This window comes from Miscanthus floridulus, chromosome 11 (assembly GCF_019320115.1).
Source record: "Miscanthus floridulus cultivar M001 chromosome 11, ASM1932011v1, whole genome shotgun sequence".
Taxonomy (NCBI): Eukaryota; Viridiplantae; Streptophyta; class Magnoliopsida; order Poales; family Poaceae; genus Miscanthus; species Miscanthus floridulus.
This window is the reverse complement of record NC_089590.1, coordinates 78,423,919-78,449,090: the sequence shown is the minus strand read 5'-3', so window position 1 is coordinate 78,449,090 and position 25,172 is coordinate 78,423,919. Positions and strand designations below refer to the sequence as shown.

At 43.1% G+C, this 25,172-nt stretch overlaps 1 protein-coding gene across 3 annotated transcripts; it reads right to left on the bottom strand.

Annotated features, from left to right (window-relative positions):
* Positions 1-1,839: 1,839 nt before the first annotated feature.
* On the bottom strand, positions 1,840-24,968 carry LOC136491296 (DNA-directed RNA polymerase IV subunit 1). 3 transcript variants are annotated; one of them, XM_066487565.1, is made up of 19 exons: positions 24,734-24,968; positions 22,242-22,317; positions 21,920-22,040; positions 21,681-21,805; positions 20,505-20,555; positions 20,168-20,431; positions 19,656-19,808; positions 18,210-18,347; positions 15,346-17,187; positions 15,075-15,244; positions 14,926-14,989; positions 14,713-14,831; positions 13,523-13,665; positions 11,734-11,960; positions 11,443-11,616; positions 11,212-11,349; positions 10,463-10,719; positions 10,222-10,333; positions 1,840-2,719 (listed from the first exon to the last, which is right to left on the bottom strand). In XM_066487565.1, the coding sequence occupies exons 2-19, from the start codon at positions 22,314-22,316 to the stop codon at positions 2,558-2,560; spliced, it is 4,335 nt and encodes a 1,444-aa protein (XP_066343662.1). In that variant the 5' UTR covers position 22,317; positions 24,734-24,968; the 3' UTR covers positions 1,840-2,557. The 3 variants fall into 3 exon arrangements, with proteins under 3 accessions (XP_066343662.1, XP_066343661.1, XP_066343663.1); XM_066487564.1 differs by lacking the exon at positions 24,734-24,968 and having other exon boundaries at positions 22,242-22,334; XM_066487566.1 differs by lacking the exons at positions 20,168-20,431; positions 20,505-20,555; positions 21,681-21,805; ... (1 more) ...; positions 22,242-22,317; positions 24,734-24,968 and having other exon boundaries at positions 18,210-18,350; positions 19,656-19,790.
* Positions 24,969-25,172: the final 204 nt, after the last annotated feature.

Genomic DNA, 25,172 nt, shown 5'->3' with positions numbered 1-25,172 from the left:
AATCGGTATAGATAGCGACGCAAGGTTTGATTGGTCGGACGGATGGAAATTATTCACTCTATTTGCATTGGCCACAATATTGCGGTGCAATTAGAGTGAGCACAATGAAAGTGATCGCAGAGATGTGAAGAATAACAGTATGCTATATTTTTTTACTATTCATATGCGATCATATGTAGTAGTATATTTATTGTCTTATTATTGTCACTTAATCAATAATATATCGGTAATGCTTTAATCCATCGAACGCATCTCCTCCACTCATTCGCTCGCTATTAAATTATCCTCCACTCATTCGCTGGCTCGCTCACCTCTCGCCCCCTCCATCGCGTGCGCCGCTTGCCCCCTCCATGGCCGGCAACGGCGCCCTCACCCACCCTGGCGCACGCACTTCCCTACCCCGACGCGTGGCCATAACTGCCTCCTTGGACGGCGGCGACACCCTCATCCACCCCGAACAACTCCTTCCCCTACCTCGGCGACGCCCCTCCCCCACCCCGGCGTCCTCCCCCACCGGGGCCCCCAAAGCTCGCAGATCCGGCGGCCCTCTGCCCCACACCAACGAGATCCATGGAGCACGAGCGAGATACTTTGGAGGTGGTGTGGCGGTATTGCAGGGGAATCGGCGGTGCTCCTCCACCTGGGCGAGACGCCCACCCCACCCCCGGTGGCGTCCTTTCTCACCCCGGCGACCATGCTTCCCCCACCCCGATGGCCATGGCGCTCCCTGCGCTAGGCTCTCTCTCTCTCCTTAAGTTGCATATTTATGTTTTAAGTGTTTCAGACGTTTCAGATGTATGTTGCATTTGTTTCATATGAATGTTGCAAAAGTAGATCGGGGGATGATGCACATGTTGCATATGTTGCAATTGTTTCAGATGCATGTTACAAGTGTATGTTTCGGGTGTTTCAGATGTTTCATCTGTGTTTTCCGGACGCATGTTGCAAGTGTGTTTATCTGGATGTTGCATATATTTCACACATACGTTGCATGTGTTTTATTTGAATGTTTGCGTATGGCTCCAATGGTTTTCAAGTGTTTTTAGAAGCACATTTCAAGTGTTTCAACTGCCTTCAGACGTATGTTGCAACTGTTGTATTTGGATGTTTCAAAAATAGATCGGGTGTTCCATCTCTCCTCCCTATATTCTGCGGCATCATCTCTCCCGGCGCCGGCAAGGCATCCATACGACGCCACTGCGAGGTCCTTTCGAATTGGTCCTCTTGTCGCTCGGGCAGCGCAGGACCCGCGTGGAGCTCGAAACAGAGTGTAGCGCGTGGGCATCCGGACGTTCGGGCACTAGCAGTTCGGATAATATATTGCCTCGTAACATCCAACATTCAGATACCATATTTGCTCCATACTATAGTCCGTATTATATTCCCGGATAGTATCAAATAGTCATCGCCTCGTCCTGTCCATTAGCCTTAGATCCTTAGATCGGTCGGAAAATATAGGTACCATTTGCACCCAAATAACACTGGCTTGTTCAGCGAACTGATCCAATAAAATGCATCTGTCACCAGACATCGGCAAAGTTGCGCGATGGTTAAGTAATAGAGATGGATAGAGTTGGCGACTGCGCCTGACTTCACGTGTCTGGATTTACCATCCCAGGTTACGCTTTTTTCCTAGTCATAGACCTCAAATTGCATTGCATCAACGGCTGCACAGCTCATCCAAAACGGCTTCACCGGTGAAGTCAGAAAAACTGACTTTTTCCGACTTCTAGTTCATTTTAACCCCGGCTTACAAAACAGCTTCACGCTACAGTATCTCGATTTGCGCAAAATAGATGAAGCCAGAGCCGGCATAAGCCATGCCAAAGAGGCCCTAAGTATTCAATGACCATTGGCTCATTGCAGTAGCATGCCTGAGGGGCAATTATACAACGACGATGGTAGCACCTATTGCATTTCGTGCCACCAACAGTTGGAAACAAATGAATGATTATTTCACGCCATCATATTCTGGTGTCAGAATATCTTCACAATAGAAAACACGCAGAAAAAAGAAAACACGCAGCCTAGTATACTACAGACTACAGAGATGGAGGCATGAAACCAGAGTCATGACTCTTTCAGACCCGCCTTCCACAGTCCCCATTGAGTTGAGTTGACATACACCCTAATCCCAAAGACCTTTTGAGCATCAGATCCTTTCAGTTTCAATACATGCTAGGGGGAGATAGGATCGGATCTTAGGCTGATTCATTCTCTGAGACCAAGGCTAATAATACAGCCGGCTGCTGGCCGTAAGGATCTCTGTAGCCCACCCATATAGTAGTTGCTCTTCACTATTAATACATGGCCCACTTATCTCTCTCATAAAGTTTCTTGATTTTTGTGTCTAAGCCGGCTGTAAACTTACAGCCCGCTTCTCTTCTCTCTCCTCTTCTCTCTCACCCATATCAGCATTCAGCCTGCTTACAGCCTCTTATTATACTTGCTCATCCATGCAATAAGCAATTTAAGTTCCTTCTAAGAAGTTGGTAATATGGTCTGATCAGGACAAGATATTGCCAGGAACACTGCGAAGTGCAACTAGTGTTGTATCTTATGCTCTATGATATAGTTTCTTCAAATAACTTCCGAGTTGAGGTGAGATAGAATTTGCAGCACCATGAGCACACTTGTGGTAAGAAAAGTCTTCAGTGGTATCATCGTTCCTCAGCAAAATGAAGCACCTTGTATCCGGGTGACTAGGATTCAACCCGATCTGCATGTAAGACAAATGGTCACACCATCAAAAAAATGACCGCAAATACCAGCCTCAATGCACTGCCTAATACTTTTCACATCAAGTTTACAGCATGCAATTTTGTAATAAACAGGGATATGCCAGGGTGTAATCAGGGGCGGAGCCAGGATTTAGACATCCGGGCTGTTCAAACTGAAAAGTCATGCATGATGAAATACATATACGGTAACAGTATACTCCCTCCATTCTAGAAAAATATCGTTCTCTCTATATAAGGAGTCAATCCATCTCAACTTAGACCAAATTATAAAAAAATATATTAATAACTAGGGTAAAGTACACTTTACAACCCTCAACTTGCACCAAAGTTCGATTTTCAACCTTCAACTATGAAACCAGTCAAGAAACACCCTCCAACTATCAAAACTGGACGAATTTGGTCCTCGGCCGGTTTCAAAAGCGGTTTTCTATTTTCGGGAGGCGCCGAAATTTTAAATTATTTTTTTGAGCATCTTAACGTCCTCAAATGAAAAAACTCAAAACTACAAAGTTGTAGATCTCATTGAGCTCTACAATTTACATATAAAAATTATCTTCATATGACATCGTATCGAAGGGTTTTCTATTTTTTGAAATTTGAGTCTCATCACGCGACAAAATATGGTGCTGAAATTTTATATTATTTTTTCGAGCATCTTACTATCCTCAAATGAAAAAAATTAAAACTATAAAGTTGTAGATCTCATCGAGGTCTACAATTTACATATAAAAATTATCTTCATCCGACATCGTATTGAAGGGTTTTCAATTTTTTAAAATTTGAGTCTCATCACGCGACAAAACTATTTTGTCGCGTGATGAGACTCAAATTTCAAAAAATAGAAAACCCTTCAATACGATGTCGGATGAAGATAATTTTAATATGTAAATTATAGACCTCGACGAGATCTACAACTTTATAGTTTTAATTTTTTTCATTTGAGGACAGTAAGATGCTCGAAAAAATAATATAAAATTTCAGCACCATATTTTGTCGCGTGATGAGACTCAAATTTCAAAAAATAGAAAACCCTTCGATACGATGTTATATGAAGATAATTTTTATATGTAAATTGTAGAGCTCAATGAGATCTACAACTTTGTAGTTTTGAGTTTTTTCGTTTGAGGACGTTAAGATGCTCAAAAAAATAATTTAAAATTTCGGCGCCTCCCGAAAATAGAAAACCGCTTTTAAAACCGGCCGAGTACCAAATTCGTCCGGTTTTGATAGTTGGAGGGTGTTTCTTGACCGGTTTTATAGTTGAAGGTTGAAAATCGAACTTTGGTGCAAGTTGAGGGTTGTAAAGTGTACTTTACCCTAATAACTATGATGCGTAATAAGTATTTGACGATTTGACAATGCTATTCTTCCTGTGATAGGCAACTGTGTCTATCCATAGCAAGGCACATGTGGTGACTCACGAATCTCAAAATTTTCAAAGGTGCTCATAGTGGGGTAGGATGTGTGTTTGTTTATAGGAGTGGGTGTGCATGCATATATGTGAGTGTCTGTGTCTATACTGCGATTCACACTAAAAAAATAATCGACATATAATATTGTGCCAATCAATAAGCTTGATGATAGCAAAGTATTGATGACCAATGAATTGTTATTACTAGTTAAGTACAGGTTCATTAAAATATAAAATATAAAATATAATGAAATGTAATTACACATTTAGTAATAAAATGTAAAATTTCATTAAATGTGTCCTAATATGGTAGGCAAACAAATTTAGATGAATCAAACTATTTTATTCTAATTGGGTTTTGTATGATTTTGTTGTATAGAAGACATCAATAAATATATATGACAAAAATATTTATCTATCTTTTTTATATTATTAATATAGAAGGGCGGGCCTGGTGCAAGCGGTAGAGTCTGGAGGTCCCGGGTTCGAGTCGCGGTCTCCTCGCATTGCACAGGAGAGAGTAAGGCTTGCCACTAACTGTTAGAATAGGCGCCTAAGGGGCCTGCTATGGGCCGGCACCAAGCCTGTTCGGCTGGTAGCCTAGGGGCTGTTAGAGTATTAGGAATAGTACCACATTGCCTAATCATGTGAGATGTTAGTCCCATGTACTCTATATAATCAGCCCATGAGACCCAATGCAATATATATTAATATTCCTCCAATTATATTCTCTTTCATGGTATCAGACTAGGTTAGGTCTTCCGCTGCCCAACCCACCCCACGCGCGTTGGCACCAGCCGCGCAGCGCCCTCGCGCGCCGGCAAACAGCCGCGCAGCCCGCCCATGGGGTCGTCCTCTCCACCAACCCCCAAGGGCGACGAAGATAGCTCCGCCACCTCGCTCCAGGGTGACGAGGTTGCTCGGCGCCTCACCAATGAGCAGGCCAGCGAAGCCGCCGCCACCGCGCAGCGCCTGGAGCGTAAGCGCGTGGCCAAGGAGGAGGCGCGTGATGCTGCTCTGGCACGCGCTCTCGAGGCCGAGCATCAGGCCGCAGCCGCGGCCAAGGAGCGAGACGACGCCGCCCTGCGCGCCAGCGAAGCCCTTGCGCGCGCGGCCATGGAACGCGCAGCCGCCGCTGCTGCACTCGCACCTGAGCCATCGGCGGCGCCTCTCCACCGCCTGGAGGCGCCTCTACGCCAGCCAATCTCCGAGCGGCCATGCTCCACCACGAGGCCGTGGCGCTGCTCCAGCTTCACTCCCAGGCTGTCGCCGTCAGCAACATCCGGAACCACGTCACCACCGTCCTCGACGTCGACTCCGGTAACTTCAACCGTTGGTGCGATCAATTCCTGCTCATCCTCGGCAAGTTTTCACTTCAGGGCCATGTCCGCGAAGAGCCTCCAGTCCCAATTTCCCCCGATTGGGCCCGGATGGACTGCGTCGTCAAGTCTTGGATCATCGCCACGCTCACGGACGATCTTGGCGAGATCATCCGTGCCCAGGGCTCCACAGCTCGTCGCGCCTGGCTCGCCGTCGAGTCGCAGTTCCTCGGAAATCGGGAGGCCCGCTCCATTCAGCTGGAGACGCAGTTCCGCAACTTCTTCCAAGGCGACCTCTCCGTCACCGATTTCTCCCGCAAGCTGAAGAAGATGGCCGATGATCTCACGGCCCTCGGCGAGGTCATCACCGACCGCACCCTCGTCCTCAACGTCATCCGCGGCCTCAACGAGCGCTTCGCCCACATCGGCACCCTGCTACGCCGCGCCAAGCCCTTCCCCACGTTCCTGGAGGCCCGTGAGGACCTCATCCTCGAGGAACTCACCATGGCAAACCGCAAGGAGACTCCAGCAGCTACCCTTGCTGCCACTACGACTCCTACAGCAGCTCCTCCTTCGTCCAGCACCAGTTCTGGAGGCGGTGGCGGGGGCTCCAAGCCTTCCAACAACCGCCGCAACAAGCGCGGCGGTGGCGGCAAAGGTCAGGGCAGCAACGGCTCTTCAGGACAGGGTTCCAAGGCTCCTACCGGCAACAACCAGCAGTAGCAAGCTGCTGGACAGCAGCAGCAGCAGGCCGGAGGGGGGCGCCCTTGGCCGGGCTTCTACAACCCCTGGTCCGGCTCCATCCAGATGTGGCCAGGGGGCCCTCGACCACCTCTGGCGCCCATCCCGGTGCCTCCTCACCTCCAGGCGCAGCAGCAGGCGCAACACCAGCAGCAGCAGCAGGAGGCGCTTGTTGCTGCCCACCAGCAGGCTGCCGGTCAGTGGGTCGCTCCGGGGTATTACAACCCTATGACCGGTCTCCCCTCCTGGGACCCGACGGACCTCGCGGCGTCATTCAGCACGACGTCGCTGACCCCTCCTTCGAACAATGAGTGGTACTTCGACTCAGGTGCTTCTTCACACATGACAGCTCAGTCTTCTTCTCTTTCACATACTCAACCTTCGCGGTACCCTAACCCTTCATCTATTATTGTCGGTAATGGCTCCCTTATTCCTGTCATTGCAACTGGCTCCACAGAGTTATCACCTTCTCTACGTCTTAATAATGTTCTTGTGTCGCCACAAATTATTAAGAATCTTATCTATGTTCGCCAATTCACTATTGACAATAATTGTTGTGTTGAGTTTGACCCCGCTGGTTGTTCTGTGAAGGTTCTTCCGTCTCGGAAAGAGATCGTCAGGTGTAATAGCTCCGGGCCACTGTACCCACTTCGCCTTCCACTAGCACTCTCCTTTGCCGCTCAGGGCTCCTCTCCACTGTGGCATCGGCGTCTTGGGCATCCCAGTCATGAGGCCTTGTCAAAGCTAGCGTCTAGTGTGTCTTTTTCTATTCAGGATTGTTCAGATTTATGTCATGCTTGTTAGCTAGGACGTCATGTTCGTCTACCTTTTCATGTGTCCACCTCTCGTGCGTCTAGCAAGTTTGATCTTATTCACTGTGATTTATGGACCTCTCCAGTTGTCAGCATCTCTGGTTATAAATACTATTTGGTCATACTTGATGATTGCACTCATTATCTGTGGACATTTCCTTTACGACTTAAATCTGACACTTTCAGCACGCTTGCTCACTTCATCGCCCACGCCTCCACTCAGTTTGGCGCCCGCGTCAAAGCCATCCAGTGCGACAACGGGAAAGAGTTTGACAACTCCAGCACCCGCCACTTCTTCCTCACCCAGGGCATCCACCTTCGCATGTCCTGCCCTTACACCTCACCTCAGAACGGTAAAGCTGAGCGCATTATTCGCTCTACAAATAATGTTGTTCGCTCCCTACTCTTTCAGGCGTCCATGCCTCCCTCCTACTGGGCAGAGGCTCTCTCCACGGCGACTGTTCTCCTCAACATATTGCCCACCAAGACTCTAGAGTTCTCCACACCTCATCTTGCCTTGTTTGGCAAGCCACCCACATATGATCATCTGCGAGTTTTCGGTTGCAAATGCTACCCCAACATGTCCACCACTGCTATTCACAAGCTTGCTCCTAGGTCTGTCCTGTGTGTCTTCCTCGGCTATTCAGCTCATCATAAAGGGTACCGCTGCCTTGACCTATCATCCAATAGAGTCATCATCTCCCGGCACGTCATCTTCGATGAAACGGCCTTCCCTTTCGCTGAGCGTCATGGTCCCAGTACTCCAGCAGACCTCAAGTTTCTTGCCGATGACAGTACTGATATTGTGCCCGCTCCTATTGGACCGTCGCACAAGTGTTTACCTGCAGGGACTCCCTCCAGCACCTTCGACGCCACCCGCGCCCCTGCCGGTCCCCGTGCGGCCGTGCCTGGGGCGCCCCTAGAGCCTCCCGAGGATGCTGAGGATCCTCGGACGCCCGCACTCTACGTTCCCCCCCGCCCTGCGGGTGTCAGGGACGTCCACCGCGCCACGCGCGGCCACCAGGAGTCTCTCTTCCGCGCCACACGCGGCCCTGGAGCTGCCCGACGCGCTGCGTGCAGGCTCGTCTTCCTCGGGTTCTCTGGTGTCTCTTCAGGCACCCCGTGGGCCACCACCAGGTTTCACACCCCTCCGGCCACCCTAGCCGCCCAGCGACTTCACGTACGTCTACAGTCGTTGACAACGGGAGCTGTCGGCTGCCCCGACTGCGGCCCCAGCCGGCCCGGCTGCTGCACCGGCCGCCCCCACTGCTACTGCCGCTGCCCCGCTGCCCAAAGGGGCGGTTCCTGCTCCTCCGGCAGCCAACCAGCACTCCATGGGCACACGATCGAAGAGCGGCTTCAGGATGCCTTCTATCTACCACGCCGTGCCTCTCTCACCGGTGCCGAAGACCTTCCGTAGTGCTTTTGCCGACCCCAATTGGCGAGCAGCTATGGAAGAAGAACACAGTGCTCTCCTACAGAACTGCACTTGGGACCTTGTGCCTCGTCCGCCTCGGGCCAATGTTGTCACTAGGAAGTGGATCTTCAAGCACAAGTTTCAGTCTGATGGCTCCCTCGAGCGGTATAAGGCGCGTTGGGTTCTTCGTGGTTTTACCCAACGGCCTGGTGTGGATTTTGATGAAACCTTCAGCCCTGTCGTGAAGCCTGCCACTGTTCGCACGGTGCTCTCCTTGGCGCTCTATCGCCGCTGGCCCATTCACCAGCTGGATGTGAAGAACACCTTCCTTCATGGCAACTTGACTGAGACAGTGTATTGTCAGCAGCCGTCCGGATTTGAAGATGCAGCTCATCCTGACTTTGTCTGTCTTCTGAAGAAGTCGCTCTATGGCTTGAAGCAGGCTCCTCGTGCTTGGTACAGTCGGATGGCTTCTTACTTGATGTCCATTGGGTTTGTTGAAGCCAAGTCAGACACTTCTCTCTTCATCTATCAGCGCGGATCAGACACAGCCTACCTGTTGCTTTACGTTGATGATATTGTCCTCACAGCTTCGTCTTCAGATTCTCTTCGGCGGATCATCTCAGCTCTTCAGCGGGAGTTCGCCATGAAAGATCTTGGTGAACTACATCACTTCCTCGGGATGCATGTTCAACGATGCGGCGATGGACTTCTGCTCTCACAGCGACAGTACATGCTGGATATCTTAGATCGCGCCGGGATGGCTGAGTGCAAGCCGTGCTCTACTCCAGTTGACACCAACTCCAAGGTTGCTGCAGCTGAGGGGGGGCCAGTGTCTGATGCTACAGACTTTCGCAGTCTTGCAGGAGCTCTTCAGTACTTGACATTCACTCGCCCAGATATTGCATATGCTGTTCAGCAGGTTTGCCTTCACATGCATGACCCTCGAAAGCCTCACCTTGCTGCCCTAAAGCGGATTCTTCGCTATGTTCGGGGCACACTCCACCTCGGTCTTCTGCTGCGACCGTCTACTCCGACTGGTTGTCTACACCGACGCTGACTGGGCTGGTTGTCCGGACACTCGCAGGTCCACCTCGGGCTATGCAGTGTTCCTCGGCGACAATCTTGTTTCCTGGTCATCCAAGCGCCAGAATACAGTGTCAAGATCAAGTGCTGAAGCCGAGTATCGCGCAGTGGCTAACGGAGTTGCAGAGGCGACTTGGCTGCAACAGCTTCTCTTGGAGCTACGTGCCCCTCTTCGGCGCGCCACACTGGTGTACTGCGACAACATCAGTGCCGTCTACATGTCCTCCAATCCGGTGCAACATCAGCGCACCAAGCACATTGAGATCGATCTTCACTTCGTCCGGGAGCGAGTTGCTATTGGTGATCTTCGTGTTCTGCATGTTCCTACTGCTTCGCAATATGCAGACATCTTCACCAAGGGGCTGCCTACTTCAGTGTTCACGGAGTTCAGGTCCAGTCTAAACGTGCAGAGTGGCTGACGTTTCGACTGAGGGGGTGTGTTAGAATAGGCGCCTAAGGGGCCTGCTATGGGCCGGCACCAAGCCTGTTCGGCTGGTAGCCTAGGGGCTGTTAGAGTATTAGGAATAGTACCACATTGCCTAATCATGTGAGATGTTAGTCCCATGTACTCTATATAATTAGCCCATGAGGCCCAATGCAATATATATTAATATTCCTCCAATTATATTCTCTTTCACTGACAATGACATTTCAGGGCCTCAATTTCAAAAGAACAAGTATCACTTATAATCACCTTAATTTCTCTTACTCCAACACCGATCTTTTCAGCCCCTCTGGGATGAAATTTCAGGGCCTCAATTAACTTTGATTTATCTGACTCCATCACATATCCATTTAACGGGTACCTTCATGCAAGTAAAAGAAATTACATAAATGATAATCAACATATAACTAAAAAAACAAAGCATTATGCATAAGTCGTGCAAAAATAAACCAGTAAAATAGCTCCATCGAGGGTGATATTGTCTTCTTACTCTCTTAGCATGTTCTGTAAGGAAGTGCGCATATCAATAATGTTATCCCATATACTGACTTTAGCATGAAGAAAGTCCTGGTCGATAGTTATGGCAACACCATTGACAGTCGCACTGCCTTTAGACTTGCATGCTAACCTGACGGAAGCATTTTCAGTACTTTGTCTACGGGTATCCAAATGATTCTTTTCAACATTCTGAACTTTAGGGCTGCGTAGGAAATCATAGATGCTCTCGTTTTGTTCTGGTTCATGTGGCTGCAAAATACGGGAACTGTTAGCATCAAATTGAATAACTGAATATCCTGCAGGTATATTTAAGATGGTGGTTTATTTTCTTCATCGACTACATAACAAAATACAGCAGCCTAATTGATGGTCAAATTCAATGTAGAAAACTACATCAGTCAAGAGATCAGCTTAATTGATCGAAACATCAAGCAGAGCTAACACTGACACTCTAAAAAATAGAAATCAAACACTCTTTGTTGAATTTTATCCATATACAATCTGACAATCATCAAGCATGGGCACGGAATTGAGAAGAAATTTATTAAATATAGTGCATCAATCTTTCTGCAAAAACTAAACTCCACACATTATAAAGCAGTATGGTAAATACTGGTATGGATGGATGTGCATCAAGGCCCTCAAAATTGTCATTATCACTTTCTGGGAGTGCATTGAAGTGTATCTTGGGAAATATTGTGCATCTGTCACTATGGCAGCATGTTTTGAATGCATACACACCTTTCCCGAATGCATAATTTCAAAAGGCCCTGACGTCCCATTGAAAGGCTCTTTGCCCCAAGCAATTGCATCTAGACTTCCACACAGATTGTCCACTGAACATTGCTTTGCAGCATTTATAAAACTTTGTGCAGGCCTCTGAAGAAAGCACGGAAAAATCACAATGGGCCTGGAGGCCTTAAACAGGCAATTCATGTAAACATACCAGTACAAAAATCACATGGTACTTACAGAAAAACATGCTTCAGAAAATGGAGACGAGATTGATAAACGAGTGCGCTGCTGCTTTAAACCTTGACTGCTTATTGCATGGAACTGACCAGTTACAGACATGCTATCTGCAATAACCAGCAAGTGCTCCCGACGAATATTCCTCCCAATATCAGTAGTTGCTGATTTCAAAGACTGCAAATATAACAATTAAAATCAATTCTAAAGATGAAACGATAACGGGCAATCAGGCTTGTAAATCTTCATCAAGTGAAAACGAAAACCAATGGCAACGAATACGGGGGCACATACTTCAACAAAGTATTTCCACGCTGAGTCTATGCCATATGAACAGAAAATATCAGCTACGTTGCTTGGTCGACTCAGCTCCCAGTCAATCAACTCCATTACTGGAATGCAAGCATTTTGTAGAGTAGTCCAGAACCTCCCACCTTTGCAATGGTCAGACATACAAACTTTCACAAGAAGTTCACCATCATGTTGACACTGGATCTCAACATCCTTAAATTCCAAAAAACCTGCACAGAAAGAGAGGATAAGCAGCCAAACATCAAGTACTATCAGATTTTTCCCCAAAAAGGACAGCAAAGCTTTGCCGTTGTTTTATTAGAAGAGATTGGCCCGTTTTTAAGGGGAATCTGGGCCAGATTAATAGATGTAGAAACAAGTGCAAATCTTTAAAAATGATGCTTTCTAGGGAAAAACTTTAATACGATAGCATTTCTGGATGGTGACAGCTTCAGTCCAGAGTGTGAACTCCCAGATCATCCAAATGAGAGCATCTGATGAGATTCCTTCTTCCCCAATTCTGTAAAGCATCGCTCGATGATCTGCCGCACTATAGTTACAAGAATAAATCTTTTGAAGGAAGCTAAGACTTCTCAGAACTATCCATAGAATCAGTATAGTTTACTATGTGTCAGGTGCTTAACACATTTTATTCCTTGCCAAGTCAGTTAGTTTATTGGTGACTGACTTATTTAAGTCTGTCATGGGTGATAACAGAACAACTCTTGAACCTTTGGCATGGGCATTATTTGTAACTTCATATATAACACTCTCATAAAGAACTTAAGAACATACTCCCTCTGTCCCTTTTTAAGTGCCGCTATGGTATTTGTGCTGGTCAAACTTTTTTAAGTTTGACTAGGTTTATAGAAAATAGTAGCAACATTTGTATCTCCAAAGAAATTTATTATGAAAAAATATTCAATGATCCATCTAATGATGCTAATTATGTACCATAAATATTAATATTTTCTTGTATATTTGGTCAAAGTTGAGTACTTTTGACTTCTCGGGAAGTGAGAACAACAGTTAAAAAGGGATGGAGGGAGTACCCACTATCTAGTGCAAACAACATATTAGTTTTATAACCTACCAGTTTAATTCATTTGGACATCAAACAACATCAGAAGTTCCTAAAAGATATAGATCTGTAATGTCATCAACCACCAGCAGATATTTCCATCATCGACTCAACTGGATAAAAAATGGAAGTTACTAGTTGAAGTAACATTGCTTTATGTCCTTCTATTAAAACAAAATCCTACCTTATTTTCCCAAGCCGAAAGTAAGCCTGAATCTATAAAACAGGGTGGAATACAACTCCAAGGATTTGTTAAGTTATTTTCCATTCCTAAATCTAGTGACTTAGCATTGTAGTAGCAAACAGCTGGTTTGCACTTGATGATACATTCCTAAGATCTCTATATGGGCATGTGCTGTGTGCTGTGCATTGTTTGGATTCTCTCTTCTTTAATGCAATTACACACAACCCTCCTGTGTATTTGTGAGAAAAAAATCACAAATATATTATGGACTCCTATGACAGCTAAATTTTGTGGTTAATGTCTGCTTAAGAGAATACAATTTTTTTCTACAAAATCATGTGTGATATTAGAATGATAAAAAGCCATACAAGCTACACCTCGAAATATTTTATCTCTATGTACTACAGCTTAGAAAGGAGTCCTATAGGCTATAGCTCAGATCATAATTCCTAAGTGGCTAAGTTCTACAGGAAATTCACAGTAAATATATGGGGTATATTATGTAAACTGTATCAAAACATAACAACCTTTCAGCAGTGTATCCAGTATGATTGGAATCACCCTTTTCTTGATAGTGTCCAACTGAGACATGGAGTTAGGTTCAGCTAGTGCTACGACAGTGATGCAGCATGCTGAAGTTTTAACACCCTCATCACCTACCACACATTTTCTGCAGAGTAGAAGTTTTACATGTGAAAAGATAGTGTAGGAGATGCAAAGAAAGAAGCAGAATGTGAATAGCAATGACTGTAGAATTATAAATTTATAATAAGTATAGATGTGCCATATATGACATCTATTGCCAAATCAAAATTTAAGCATGTTACCGATTTTGATGCAATAATTCAGTGAGTATAACTATTTTAATAAGACATTTTCCATAACAAATTCTCAAAAAAACTATAAAGTATTTTTATATAATGAGAACCACATTGAATTCTAATAATTCAACAAGCTAGGTTCAGATGGATATATTGTATAAAATATGAGCAAAAAGAACCTACAACCACCAGCTTTTTTTTCAATCTTCTGGGCCAATGATTACTATTATAAACTAATAATGTTGCTTAAATATAATCATTTTGTAATCTGAAGTTAGCAAATGCCAAACATTTCCCGTCTTCTTGGTACACATCAATAAACATAACATATATGCCCATAAGAAATGGCAAGACCCACATATAATTGCTCATTGTGTACTGGACAGTGAAACATTTGTTCTTGCACTGCCCTTTTGCCACTGACTGCTAGCTTTCAAAGATGGCCTTGCAGTCCCTTACTTTATGGAATTTTAATTATCCTCCTAGCCCGGAGCATCTGGATGGTGACAAATGATTGGATATTCAAACAAGTCCCACCCTGTGTAGAAGCTTGTAAAGCTAAGTTTAAACATGAATTCGCAATGCTTTTGCAAACTGCGAAGAAAAGTTACTTTCCTAGCATCAGTCGCTGGCTAGACAGCTTCTTGTAAATTTCGTTTTTTCTCTTCTTGGGACAGGCTGTTTTTTGTAATTGTTTAATATATTTCCAGTAGGGGCAAGCCCCTCCTATTTTGTCCAAAAAAGAAGTGGATGTGAAATAAGCTACATGTGTATCAACATGCAGTGAAAAGCAAAGGACGCCGCTAAAAAGAGGCAAATAAATAGGTATAGAGACTCATTGAAACACAAATCGGTTTGGTGCTTTTTTCTAACAAACAAATAGGTTTGGTGCTTACCTCCTTGAGATACGAATTGATGGGATTGCATTGTTTAGCTGATCTCTGGTGGCGTTATACTCTTTTGTAAGTTCTTCTATAACAAATCTCAATCCTAATCTTTTTTTCTTCATCATTTCCTGTAAAACAGATAATTATATATACCAATTTCAAAACCCAAATAAAAGAAAGAAATCATTGTTCATTTACATAAGAAAAAAAAAAGAATAAGACCTTGCTTATATGAAAATGGGTGGTCCAAGTTCCTTCTTTTCTTATTTTGTCGTGTCCATCATATCTAATAACAAAATGCAACATTAAATAATCAAATCATAGTATTAAAAGATTAAATGACAGGAAAAACAATGTTTAAGTGAACTAACATAATCATGATTGTTTCAACCAAATCAGAGAAGTTCACTCGCTCAAGATGGTTTTTAACTTCTAGGGATGCATATTCCAGACCATATCTATACTTCTTCAAATGTCTCGACAGGAAAAGCAAACCATTATGGTCCCCCGAATTTGTAGCCTTGTGACACTTAAATACTTCCTGCATGGCAAATTTAAATATATCATGACATGGGCAAAAAATAGACAGCGGTGTCCACATAATAAGTATAAACATTAATGGAAACAGAAATAGAATATTACTTGTAGATTCATGAGAGGGGAGTCCTCTAAACCATTAACTGGCTGTTCCAAAGCTCCATATGCAGCTTCTGAAATGGAACAAGCTGCCCAACAACCTACTGGGGCGCCGAGTTTATCTACCGGATCATCACCACTATCATAAGAGAATTGAACTATTTGCTGCCCGTAAGAACTTCTAACAGTTCCATCATAAGCAACGTGTATATCTCTCAAGTGATACATTAATTTTCTTGTCAATGTCCCTGGCACATCAGCATTTTCGCTAAAGAAGTTCGCCCTGCCAGATATAGCATGCAGAAGACATTCCAATGGATTTAAACCCTCAATGAAGGAATTCCTGATCACAGCATAAAGGCTTTGACCTCCCACACGTTCATTAGTACCCTCAGCTTCATAGTTCAATGATTTATGTCTATTCCAGCTAATACATGAGAGTTGAGAAGGAATTCTGAAGGGAAATTTGCTTGCTGGAAGTTGAAGACCAACACATGCAGTTTGTTGAGCATATTTCAATATGCTACCCTTGCTTCCTGCATTAATCATCACCATCATTGAATTATCATTACTAACATGTTGTTGCACCATTTTTAATAGATCACTGAAGACATCTTTAAATGCCATGATTGAAGATCTGATAACTGATGGATTGCTCTGGATACAATCAGATTGTCTGTAAGTTACATCTTCAGTTTCATCGTGACACTTTAGAACTGGTATGTTAATTGGATCTAGCAATATTTGCTTGATTCGGAAAGCTTCCTCCGCTTCATCCAGTGCCATCTTAACTCCCTCGGTTAGTTTTCTCCTTGAGTAATGGTCTGAGAACATGTAGAGATCTGAAAGAGAGACACTCAAGCCCCTCATGGTTAAGAACTCACATAATACTTCTTGTGCAGAAGAAAGGAAGTCAAGTGCCTTGCAACCATACTGTTTGAACATGACAGAGAAAAGACCAGATGTGTTATTTTGCAGCCAAGAAGACCCCAGTGAGCAGGTAAGCACTTCACCGTTTAAGATGTGTAACTTCCTATCACAACTGAACTTCATGCCTGAAGGAAGAAGCATGCTGAAAAGTTGTTTACCAGTCCACCGAGAACCTTGAAAATTCATAGATTTAATAACTGCTGGTACTGATGTTAATACTGAAAGGCATAGCATTTGAAGCTGCTGAAATTCACATTTCTTCAGAAAAACATCTGTACTTGTTAACAGATGTGCAGCAGCTAGAGAGTCATGTGTTAGTGACACCAAACTTCGACCATCTTGCATATTCAACAGCTGGTGGTGTAAGCTTACCAGCTCTCCAAGCTCAATTCTTGATCGTACAGATTGTGGGATATATCCATGCAAACAATCACCATCAAAATCTCCCAGAAAAGGTGTACAACATAGTGGATTGATTGATACGACAGAGTGAATTGGTAGAATTTTTGCAGAGAATGCAATCAGTGAATGTTGATGGACTGAAGGAGGCCTGTTGATGAGAATAAGATCACCATCCTGCAATGGTCTATAGGCAATGTCACCAATTTCTAGCTGATCTGCCTTCCGAACAAACATTAACTTTCCATTTCGCCGAATAAATAGTTCTTCCTTGGCTAGAAGGTGCAGGTTGCACTTCAAATTTATATTTTCAAAATTATACGAACTAACGTGCTCAGAAACAACCAAGCTTGAGGCTAAATCTTCAGGAATGCCAATTTCCCATAACTTAATTTTTGGGTCCCCGACCATAGTACTCCTAAAAGCATTATCTGATCTTTTGCTGAGAACAGCATCCTTAAGCCATTTCATTCCAGATGTATCTGTGGATGTCTCCCCATCTGTCTTTTTAGAGTACAACTGAAAGAGATAAAAATGTCAATGAATAATGTTAAAGAATTACTAGCACCACAATTGTAATATTAGAATCTTAACTTATTGTTACTAGCGCTTAACAAAGTTTTTTCTTCCTTATTCCAAAGTAACTTCCATAGATAATTACTCCATCCGTCCAAACAATGCTTGTTGTTTTAGCCTCTTCTACTACAGTCAAAATACTTGTTCTACAATGTTGAGGTAACTTGACCTACCTTTCCCAATCCTACCCCTCAATTCCTTCATTAACTAGTAATGGAAGAGAGCAAGTGTGTGCTTTTGACATCATAAATGCAGTAATGCACGCTTTATGGAGGATTAGCCACGGGTTGGATAGTCATTTTATCTACCTCAATTCTTCTGGCCAGGCTAAAATAACAACTAACAGGTATTGTGAAACAGAGGGAGTAGGTAGCTAAAGCTCTGAAGACAATTAAGACTTTCAACAAATTGAAGGTTTAAGTTCCTTCAGTGCAATTGAATTGGATTTGAGTGGAAACTTATGAACGCACACATGTCAGATACAGATATTCTTTTGATACTAATCGACACAAATACTCCTCAAATACTCATCGGACAAGTATTGAATGTTTTCATGGTAGAATGTTTTCATGATTTCATGGTAACAGTTCCGAAACATGCATTTGATCACTTTCAAGAAGGCTACCGTTCTCTTTTGCAGTCAGGTTAAGTTCTAGGGAAAAGGCTTAGTTGCATAGGTCATATTAGAGTGTAGAACACAATAAACCAGATATTCTCAAATAGAGCAACATAGTTTTGTCTGATGAGTGATAACCCAACCAATTAGAAGTGTTAAACATAATGGTTCATCAACAACATCTAGGTTAGAGTGATATAATTGGGTATGGACAAAATAGAAACCTTGATTAATCATTTGCATTCAAACACTTGATTTTAACTAAGAACCCGGATCCGACAGATCAGAATGACTTATATCATCCTATATAGATATTGCAATATAGAAAAGAAGATAGTAGCTTTCTTGCCTTGGATGACTTTAAGCATTCTGAAACTCTGCTCGAGACAAGTGAACTTGCAAGAACACTGAACTGTGGATGTTGGCGGTAGTCATCAATTCTCCTACTGACATCAACCATCCTCCTGTAAGCCTTTGTTCTGTCATCCTACTTCAAGCATGCAATGAACAAAATCATGTGTTTACATTTGAGATGCCACGTGGTTCAAATATGTACTGTAGCATGTACATGAGTGGATGAGACCGCCACAACATGTTGTTTTGATGAACAAAACTATAAAGAAAATGAACCAGTACTAGCTCCATTTCAAAATTGAAATGACAAATAAAGATTGTGCATCTGGCAGTGCGATGAAGAAATTGTTTCACACCATATTGCATAAGTACCCCCTAAGTTTGCTAATAATTTTTTTCTCAGACATGCACAAGAACTGCATGCTGTTTCAGTACAGGAGGGGAAATAGGGTTAGAAGGGTGGATCATCCTCCTTGGAAACAAAAAACAAAAGAGATGAAAAAAGAAAATCAAACACGCCACGCAACTAAGGTCATACTGCAGGCTAGGTTGGGGCCAATGTTGAGTTAACCCCTAGCTCAAGCACGCGCTCCACAGATCAACGTCTACAAAAAATGCACATACGACCGTCTGGACCTCCAGAAACACTCCCTCAAAGATGCATGAATCATTATGCTTTCAGATAGTCCAAGCACTCAAGAATCCAAGATGATCAAGGAAGTTCTCCCATTAATTAAAGAGGTAATGGATTATTTGACATCAGAGAACTTCTGGTTTTATGATTTGCCATCGATTAAACCGGATTTCACTCCAAGCCATTCAGATTTCAGTTTTCTCACTATTTTTTTCGAATGCGCAGGAAAACTACATGTCATTTCATTAAAGGAATAAAAAGGTAACAAAGATAAACATTCAAAGACAATGAACACACATCACACACCCACACATGGAAGAAAATTAGAACAGTGATACCATGGACAGTACAGTATGTTGACACAACTATAACCGGGGAGCGAGACTTACACTAGCCCCATGAGATCCCTGGCATTGGTGGCACACCAGACGGCTCCTTCGGACACAGTCCTAACCACTATTTCTTCACTAATGGAGTGAAAAAAAGAACAACTTAAAATCCTAATTTCAAACGTTTTCACTCCACGCAATCTGGCAATGGCATGGAATGAAGAAATTTGAAATCTTGGTGGCATGGAGTGAAGTGGACTTAATCGATGGCAAATCAGGTGAGGAAGTTCTCCAAAGATATACAGTGGATTTGCTCTTAATTAAATGACTTCCCAAAAAATTATTGAAAGATTTACTCTAAACTATACAGAAGGCTAGCATTCAATAGGGTTGACTAAATGAAAAGAAGGTTACTAATCATGAATGGCTGGAAAAAACGATGAATGGATAAAAGATTTAACAAAAAAATAGTACTTACAAATGTTAGACGTCCATCTGAAAGCCCATATCCGATTTCTACAACACGATGGCAATTAGGAGTTACTGGTAAACATGATAGAAATAATAGCTCCCGCCTTGAAACAAATTGTTTGATAAGTTCAGGGTCACTTTTCTTCAACATGTGGAAGACCTGAAAATATGGAAAATGAAACAAGGACAGGTATTACTGTTTGAAACATGATATATATGTGAATACAAGGAGCTGAGGTGCAGATTGCCCTTGTTTCGTAATCACAATTATATTTTATGTATGTTGTGAATAATAAAAAAAAATCAATAACAAATACTCCAAACAGTATGAGTAACTCCAAATCCCCTTTTTTGTATCCAACATTGTACATTTTAAATCACCTATTTCTGCTACTATTACTCAGTTAAAAATAATATAAGAAAGTCTTTTCTCAGGGGGAAACAGAGAATCAGTATATCTATGCTGGAAGCCAACATGGAACAGCCTTTACCAAAGATGAATGGCTGAAAAAAAATTACTTGGTAGGGCGACAATATTATCTTGGTCATATTTGACTGGACTTGCTTATTCTCAGAAGGTACAAAATCCCAATAATCCTGGGGCAGGCCTTCAAGCAAACCTTTACCCTTTGATCTATTAGACACTCTTTCAGCAGCTTCTGCAACAATTGAAATTCTTTCCATCACGCTAGGGTTTCTGTGAAGTTTACTCTTGGATAATAATACTCTTGGACTTGACAGCGTCTTAAAGATTACGCTAGGGTAAAGTTTGGAGCCATCCTTCTGTCCAGCAAAAACACAAGATTTAATACAAGGTGGAAGAAATATGCACCGATAGAACTAAAGATGCACTTACCGAGCAATACTGGCATGTTGATGTTGCTTGAACCGTTTCTCTCCCCAATCTCTTCAATAAAGCAAAGAGTGATTTATAAGAGAAAGGCGTAGTTTTTACTTAACAGTGGGTCATTGCCTCATTGGGTCATTATGGATGTGTAAACATTAGTGCCATAACAAGAGCACCTCTAATAGTTTTAGGAATTGATAAAACCATGATAAGAAAATGTAATAGGCATAATACCATATATAAATACTAGTCTGTCCCTACTTTCCCTGAAAGGAGCAACCCTTGGAATACCAGAAGCAGGGTTACACAAGAGGAAACATAAACAATGAAGAAACATAGGTACCCTACTATGCCACATACAAATATGGCCTATTTCTGAAGCTCATTTAACACAAACATATCCTGCCCAAACATGAAGAGCAACCTGTGGAACTAAACATACCATTACCTACCAAAACATAAGTAAACTGAGCCAGGACGTTACTTTTAGCCATGTGCTTCCATGTTAAAAACTGAATAGAACATTTTGGGTAAAATCACTTATAAGCAGTTGAACAACATCAATTAGTCCATAAGTGGAACTAGGCAATTATACAAATATAAATTTATCAAGCCTAAGAGTTCTATTTAAAAAAATTCAGCTAAGTTAGTTCAACTGTATGATTAGCTATTTGTACAATTCACAAAGTAATCAAATGTATTGCGAAATAAACTTTGACGCAAACAATAAATTATTATATTATATTATATTTATTTTCAGGAAAAGGTGACTAACATAAGAAACAATACAGAGAATAATAACTTACTGCGCTAGCTAGTAAGCATCAAACTGATATACAGAATTTTTTTGAAAAGCATTATACTGTTTTCGTGTGTATCAATACCTACTGAAATAAATAGGTAAAGGATTACATGAGAGGTAACATGAAGCAAACAAACTCATCAATGAATAGCATAATTGAATGTAGTAATACTGATATTTGTTTTACAGTCTTTTATTCTGTGTCTAGGACTCTCTAGCCCTACTTTAGTTCATCAGATGAACAAGGAGAGCTCTTGACAAAATGGCCAGATAATCTGAAAGTGATTTTATCACTAAATTATGGTATAAATGAACTTTGGCAAAGAGAAAAAAGATGTAGTGCTTAATGAGGATAAAAATAGGTCAGTCAGGAAGGTACAAACCTTCATATTTATGCCTTCCCTTGGACTGAGACAGCTAGGACATATTTGGTTTAGAAAGTGAACAACGTCATCGATAAAATATGGATTGTGCACTGTTGCCGCCAGTTTAGTCACACCGAAATGCCCTAAAAATTTTGACAAGTTGATTCTCTTTGCACAAAAAATGCACACAAAGTACATGCTTCAACGTGGCATGCTTAATATCACTTTTTTAGGCAAGTGTGCTTAATAGTACTCACCATCACAGTCGCGTGTACTTTTCGATCCACAGGTCTCACACTGCGGTGAACTATTTGGTAGTCCTAACTTGGGACTTGTGACATCACTCACTTCGATTACACTCATGCTGCTCAATTTTTCCTGAAATGGTAAAATAATTGCATAAAATTATCTCTGACAACACAATGCAATGAATAGAATAATCAAATTACTCTATGTGCTGACTTGATAAGAAAATAAGCATTTGCATAGATGACCAGAAGCATATAGAGTATAAGTTGTAGAAACTTGCTCTTCCCAAAAAAGAGAAAGTAAAAGTTATGCAAAATTAACAAAACATACCATATCTGTACTGGTCATGAGATCAAATTTTATGGAATTCAGAGTAGCTTCAGGAAGTTCATCATGTAGCTCCATCCTGCACAGGAGTCGCATGGAAAATAATTCATGCTGAGAGAAGTAGAAACCAAACAGAAGGAATAACAGACCACAAATATTAGTGTAAATAGCAAGAAGTACAACATAACTCTGAATATGACATTGAAGTACAGTTATTTTAGTCCATAGTAATTAGTCTTAATGAAAAAGTAAACACAAAAGAAGACTCCATAATGATGATAGGACAGGACCTTAAATGAGAAATCTCACTCTAACAATGCAAGCATGTAGAGTATCCTAGTTTGTTTTACTGTTTGCTGACTATACTACACAGCATTTCAAATACTTCTTTTTCTTGAACACACAAGAGAGCTGCATATCTTTTATATTAAGAAGGAAAAAGGGGGTACAAGAAACCCCAAAACAACAAAGATAACACTTCAACACACCCCGACACACACGGCCACAACAAGCCCACACAAACTTACAAACAAACACTCCCAGACACACAGACACAACAAATCCACACACACACACACACACACTCACAAACAAGGGATGAACGACCAAGGAGCCAAGCAATTAGGCAACACCAAGTATCCGTTCAGTCAACAAGGCTATGCCCCTGGCACCCGCTAGACCCCATAACTTTGCTTCTTCGTGAGCTGAAGCATTTCAAATATTTAAAGCATCACAAGATCCCTCCATGAAATAATTTGGAGGGAAATTACTGAAGAGCACCACTTTAAAATGGAAATTTGATAACATCAAATGCCCTTTGGTTTGGCAGTTTCATTTCTTCGCAGTCTGTTTTAGTTGGGTCAGCTTATGTCTTGTAACTGACACCCGCCCCTGTTTTTTCTTCTTGTCGGGGCGCTTTACGCACTGGAGTGTATCTTAAGTGTAATGTACTGTATTCTTTTCAGGTCACTTCCTCTCCTCTTGATGAAACAGACGTTTTTGAAGAAAAAAAATACTAAATGCCCTTCTTAGATCGCAGGACCTAAAACTAACGTAATACATGCTATATGCAAGAAATAATATCAGGGATACACCCCAATATCACAAGCATCCATATATTCCATTTAAAACATCACTGTACTCCTCGTTGTTTAAACGACATCGCCAATGACTCACGAGAAAAGAAAATCACCATGACAAACTGCGGCAGTAATAAAACCACCAGTTTTACCAATGGTAAAGAAAGTTTGGTGGACCCAGCGCCCGGCGACCCTGGGCCTCAGCCTTTGGTTCCTCGTCGTTCACGGCCGTTAGGCCTAATGATTAAGTAGCCCACATATAAAGGAGACAAAGTCTAATTCGTTGATTAGCCAATTAAATCGTCCGGGCTTCTAAAAATTCTTGGGTTCACCATTCTATGAACTGCTCCATCAACTAATCCACATATGAAAACCTCCAATTGAAATAGCAAAGTTAACAAATTAGCAAAGAAAAATACAATAGCAAGCATTTCAAATCACTCGCCCTGAGAGGCTGCTACATGTGACAAGTTCTGACAACACTGTGCTCCGTTCTGACAGCACTGTGCTCCTATTACCTATGGTACGCTCACTTTCTTACAACCACAGAAGGGTTATTCCTTTCCCACAACATCAAACAAGGCTTCTGAACGCTGAAGACAATGAAGGTTTAGGGCTACATTCTGACCTTGAAGCACTTCTCCACGAATGTACTAACTTCGAATGAGCATTTCAATTTCAAGTAACGACCAGAAATCACCAGATTAGAGAATCGCTGACTCTGCCACGGCAAAGAGCTTGTCAGGCCACCAGCTCAGGCCTCAGAAGCAGTGCATGCCCTCTCAGCAGGCCACAGACCTTTTAAAGTGCCATTCTCTAACAGCGGGGGCCACGGAGATGACTAGGACTATTGCATCGCAGTAAAATTGGTGATGCCTGGGGATTTGAGGAAGCCCTTCAGAAATCAAAAATATATATATATTCGACTGTTGAAGCATGGAAGCCTCGATCATCCTCTGCAATGGACATGGCGTTGGCGATTGGTGGAAAACAGCACCCAAAATCTTACCCTCGGGATCCAAAGCCACCAGCCGACCCCATTCGCGAACTCTCGCAAGTCATTACTCGGTCCCCGATCACGTGCGCCATAAAGCTTCAATTCATCACGTACGCTAAACCTGCAACCTCGTAGAGAGCACGTGCTAAAACCCTGCTTTGGGGGAACTTCAGTTCACCATCCCCAACCTCGCACCGCCGCAAACGCCGGCCCGGCAAAACAGGGCAATCAGCACGGCGAGACGGAGCAAAAGCCAAAAGGCAAAAAAAACCGCCCCGCGATCAGAGCAAAAAAGACAGGAATCAAGCGAATAAACCCCGCGACCAGAGGAAAAAACAGAAATCAAAAGAATAAGCGATGCGCACAAGCATTGCACCACACGGGGATCAGGAACCATGTGAATGCGAGGAACTACTCACCTCGATCACGCCGGCGGTCGGCGGAGGGGCGGCGGGCGCAGAGAAGCCGAGGGGGCGCAAGTCCTCAGAGCCGCCTTCCGACGGCACAGTGGCGGCTGGCGCAGCCACCGGAGCCGCTCGTGCGAGGCTGTGGTACAGGACCAGCAGGAGGCGGCGGCTGCTCCGGCGGTGGTCAGTCGCCGACGAGCTCGCCGCCTCGGGCCGTCCGCTGCTCTAGTGGAAGGGGCGAGGAGAATCTCCTTTTGGGGTTTTCTCGCCCCCCGGCTCGGAGTTCGTGTATTTGCAGGGCGTGCGCTGCGCACTCCCCGAATTGTTGTTTTTCATTTTTTTTTTAAGATTTTAACAAATACGCCCAGGCACGCCTGGCAGTATCTTTCAAAAAAAAATAGACTCTGACTTTGGCGTCAAGACAATTGACGCCGAGCTTATGCTTTAGCGC

What these genes read in the sequence shown, in the direction of transcription:
- LOC136491296 (XM_066487564.1), bottom strand. Translation starts at nt 22,334, where the DNA reads ATGCGACTCCTGTGCAGGATGGAGCTACATGATGAACTTCCTGAAGCT. An exon ending in TCATGACCAGTACAGATATG is followed by an intron (nt 22,041 to 22,241) that starts GTATGTTTTGTT and finishes TTACCATTTCAG; the next exon opens with GAAAAATTGAGCAGCATGAG. An exon ending in CCCATTTTCATATAAGCAAG is followed by an intron (nt 14,832 to 14,925) that starts GTCTTATTCTTT and finishes TCTGTTTTACAG; the next exon opens with GAAATGATGAAGAAAAAAAG.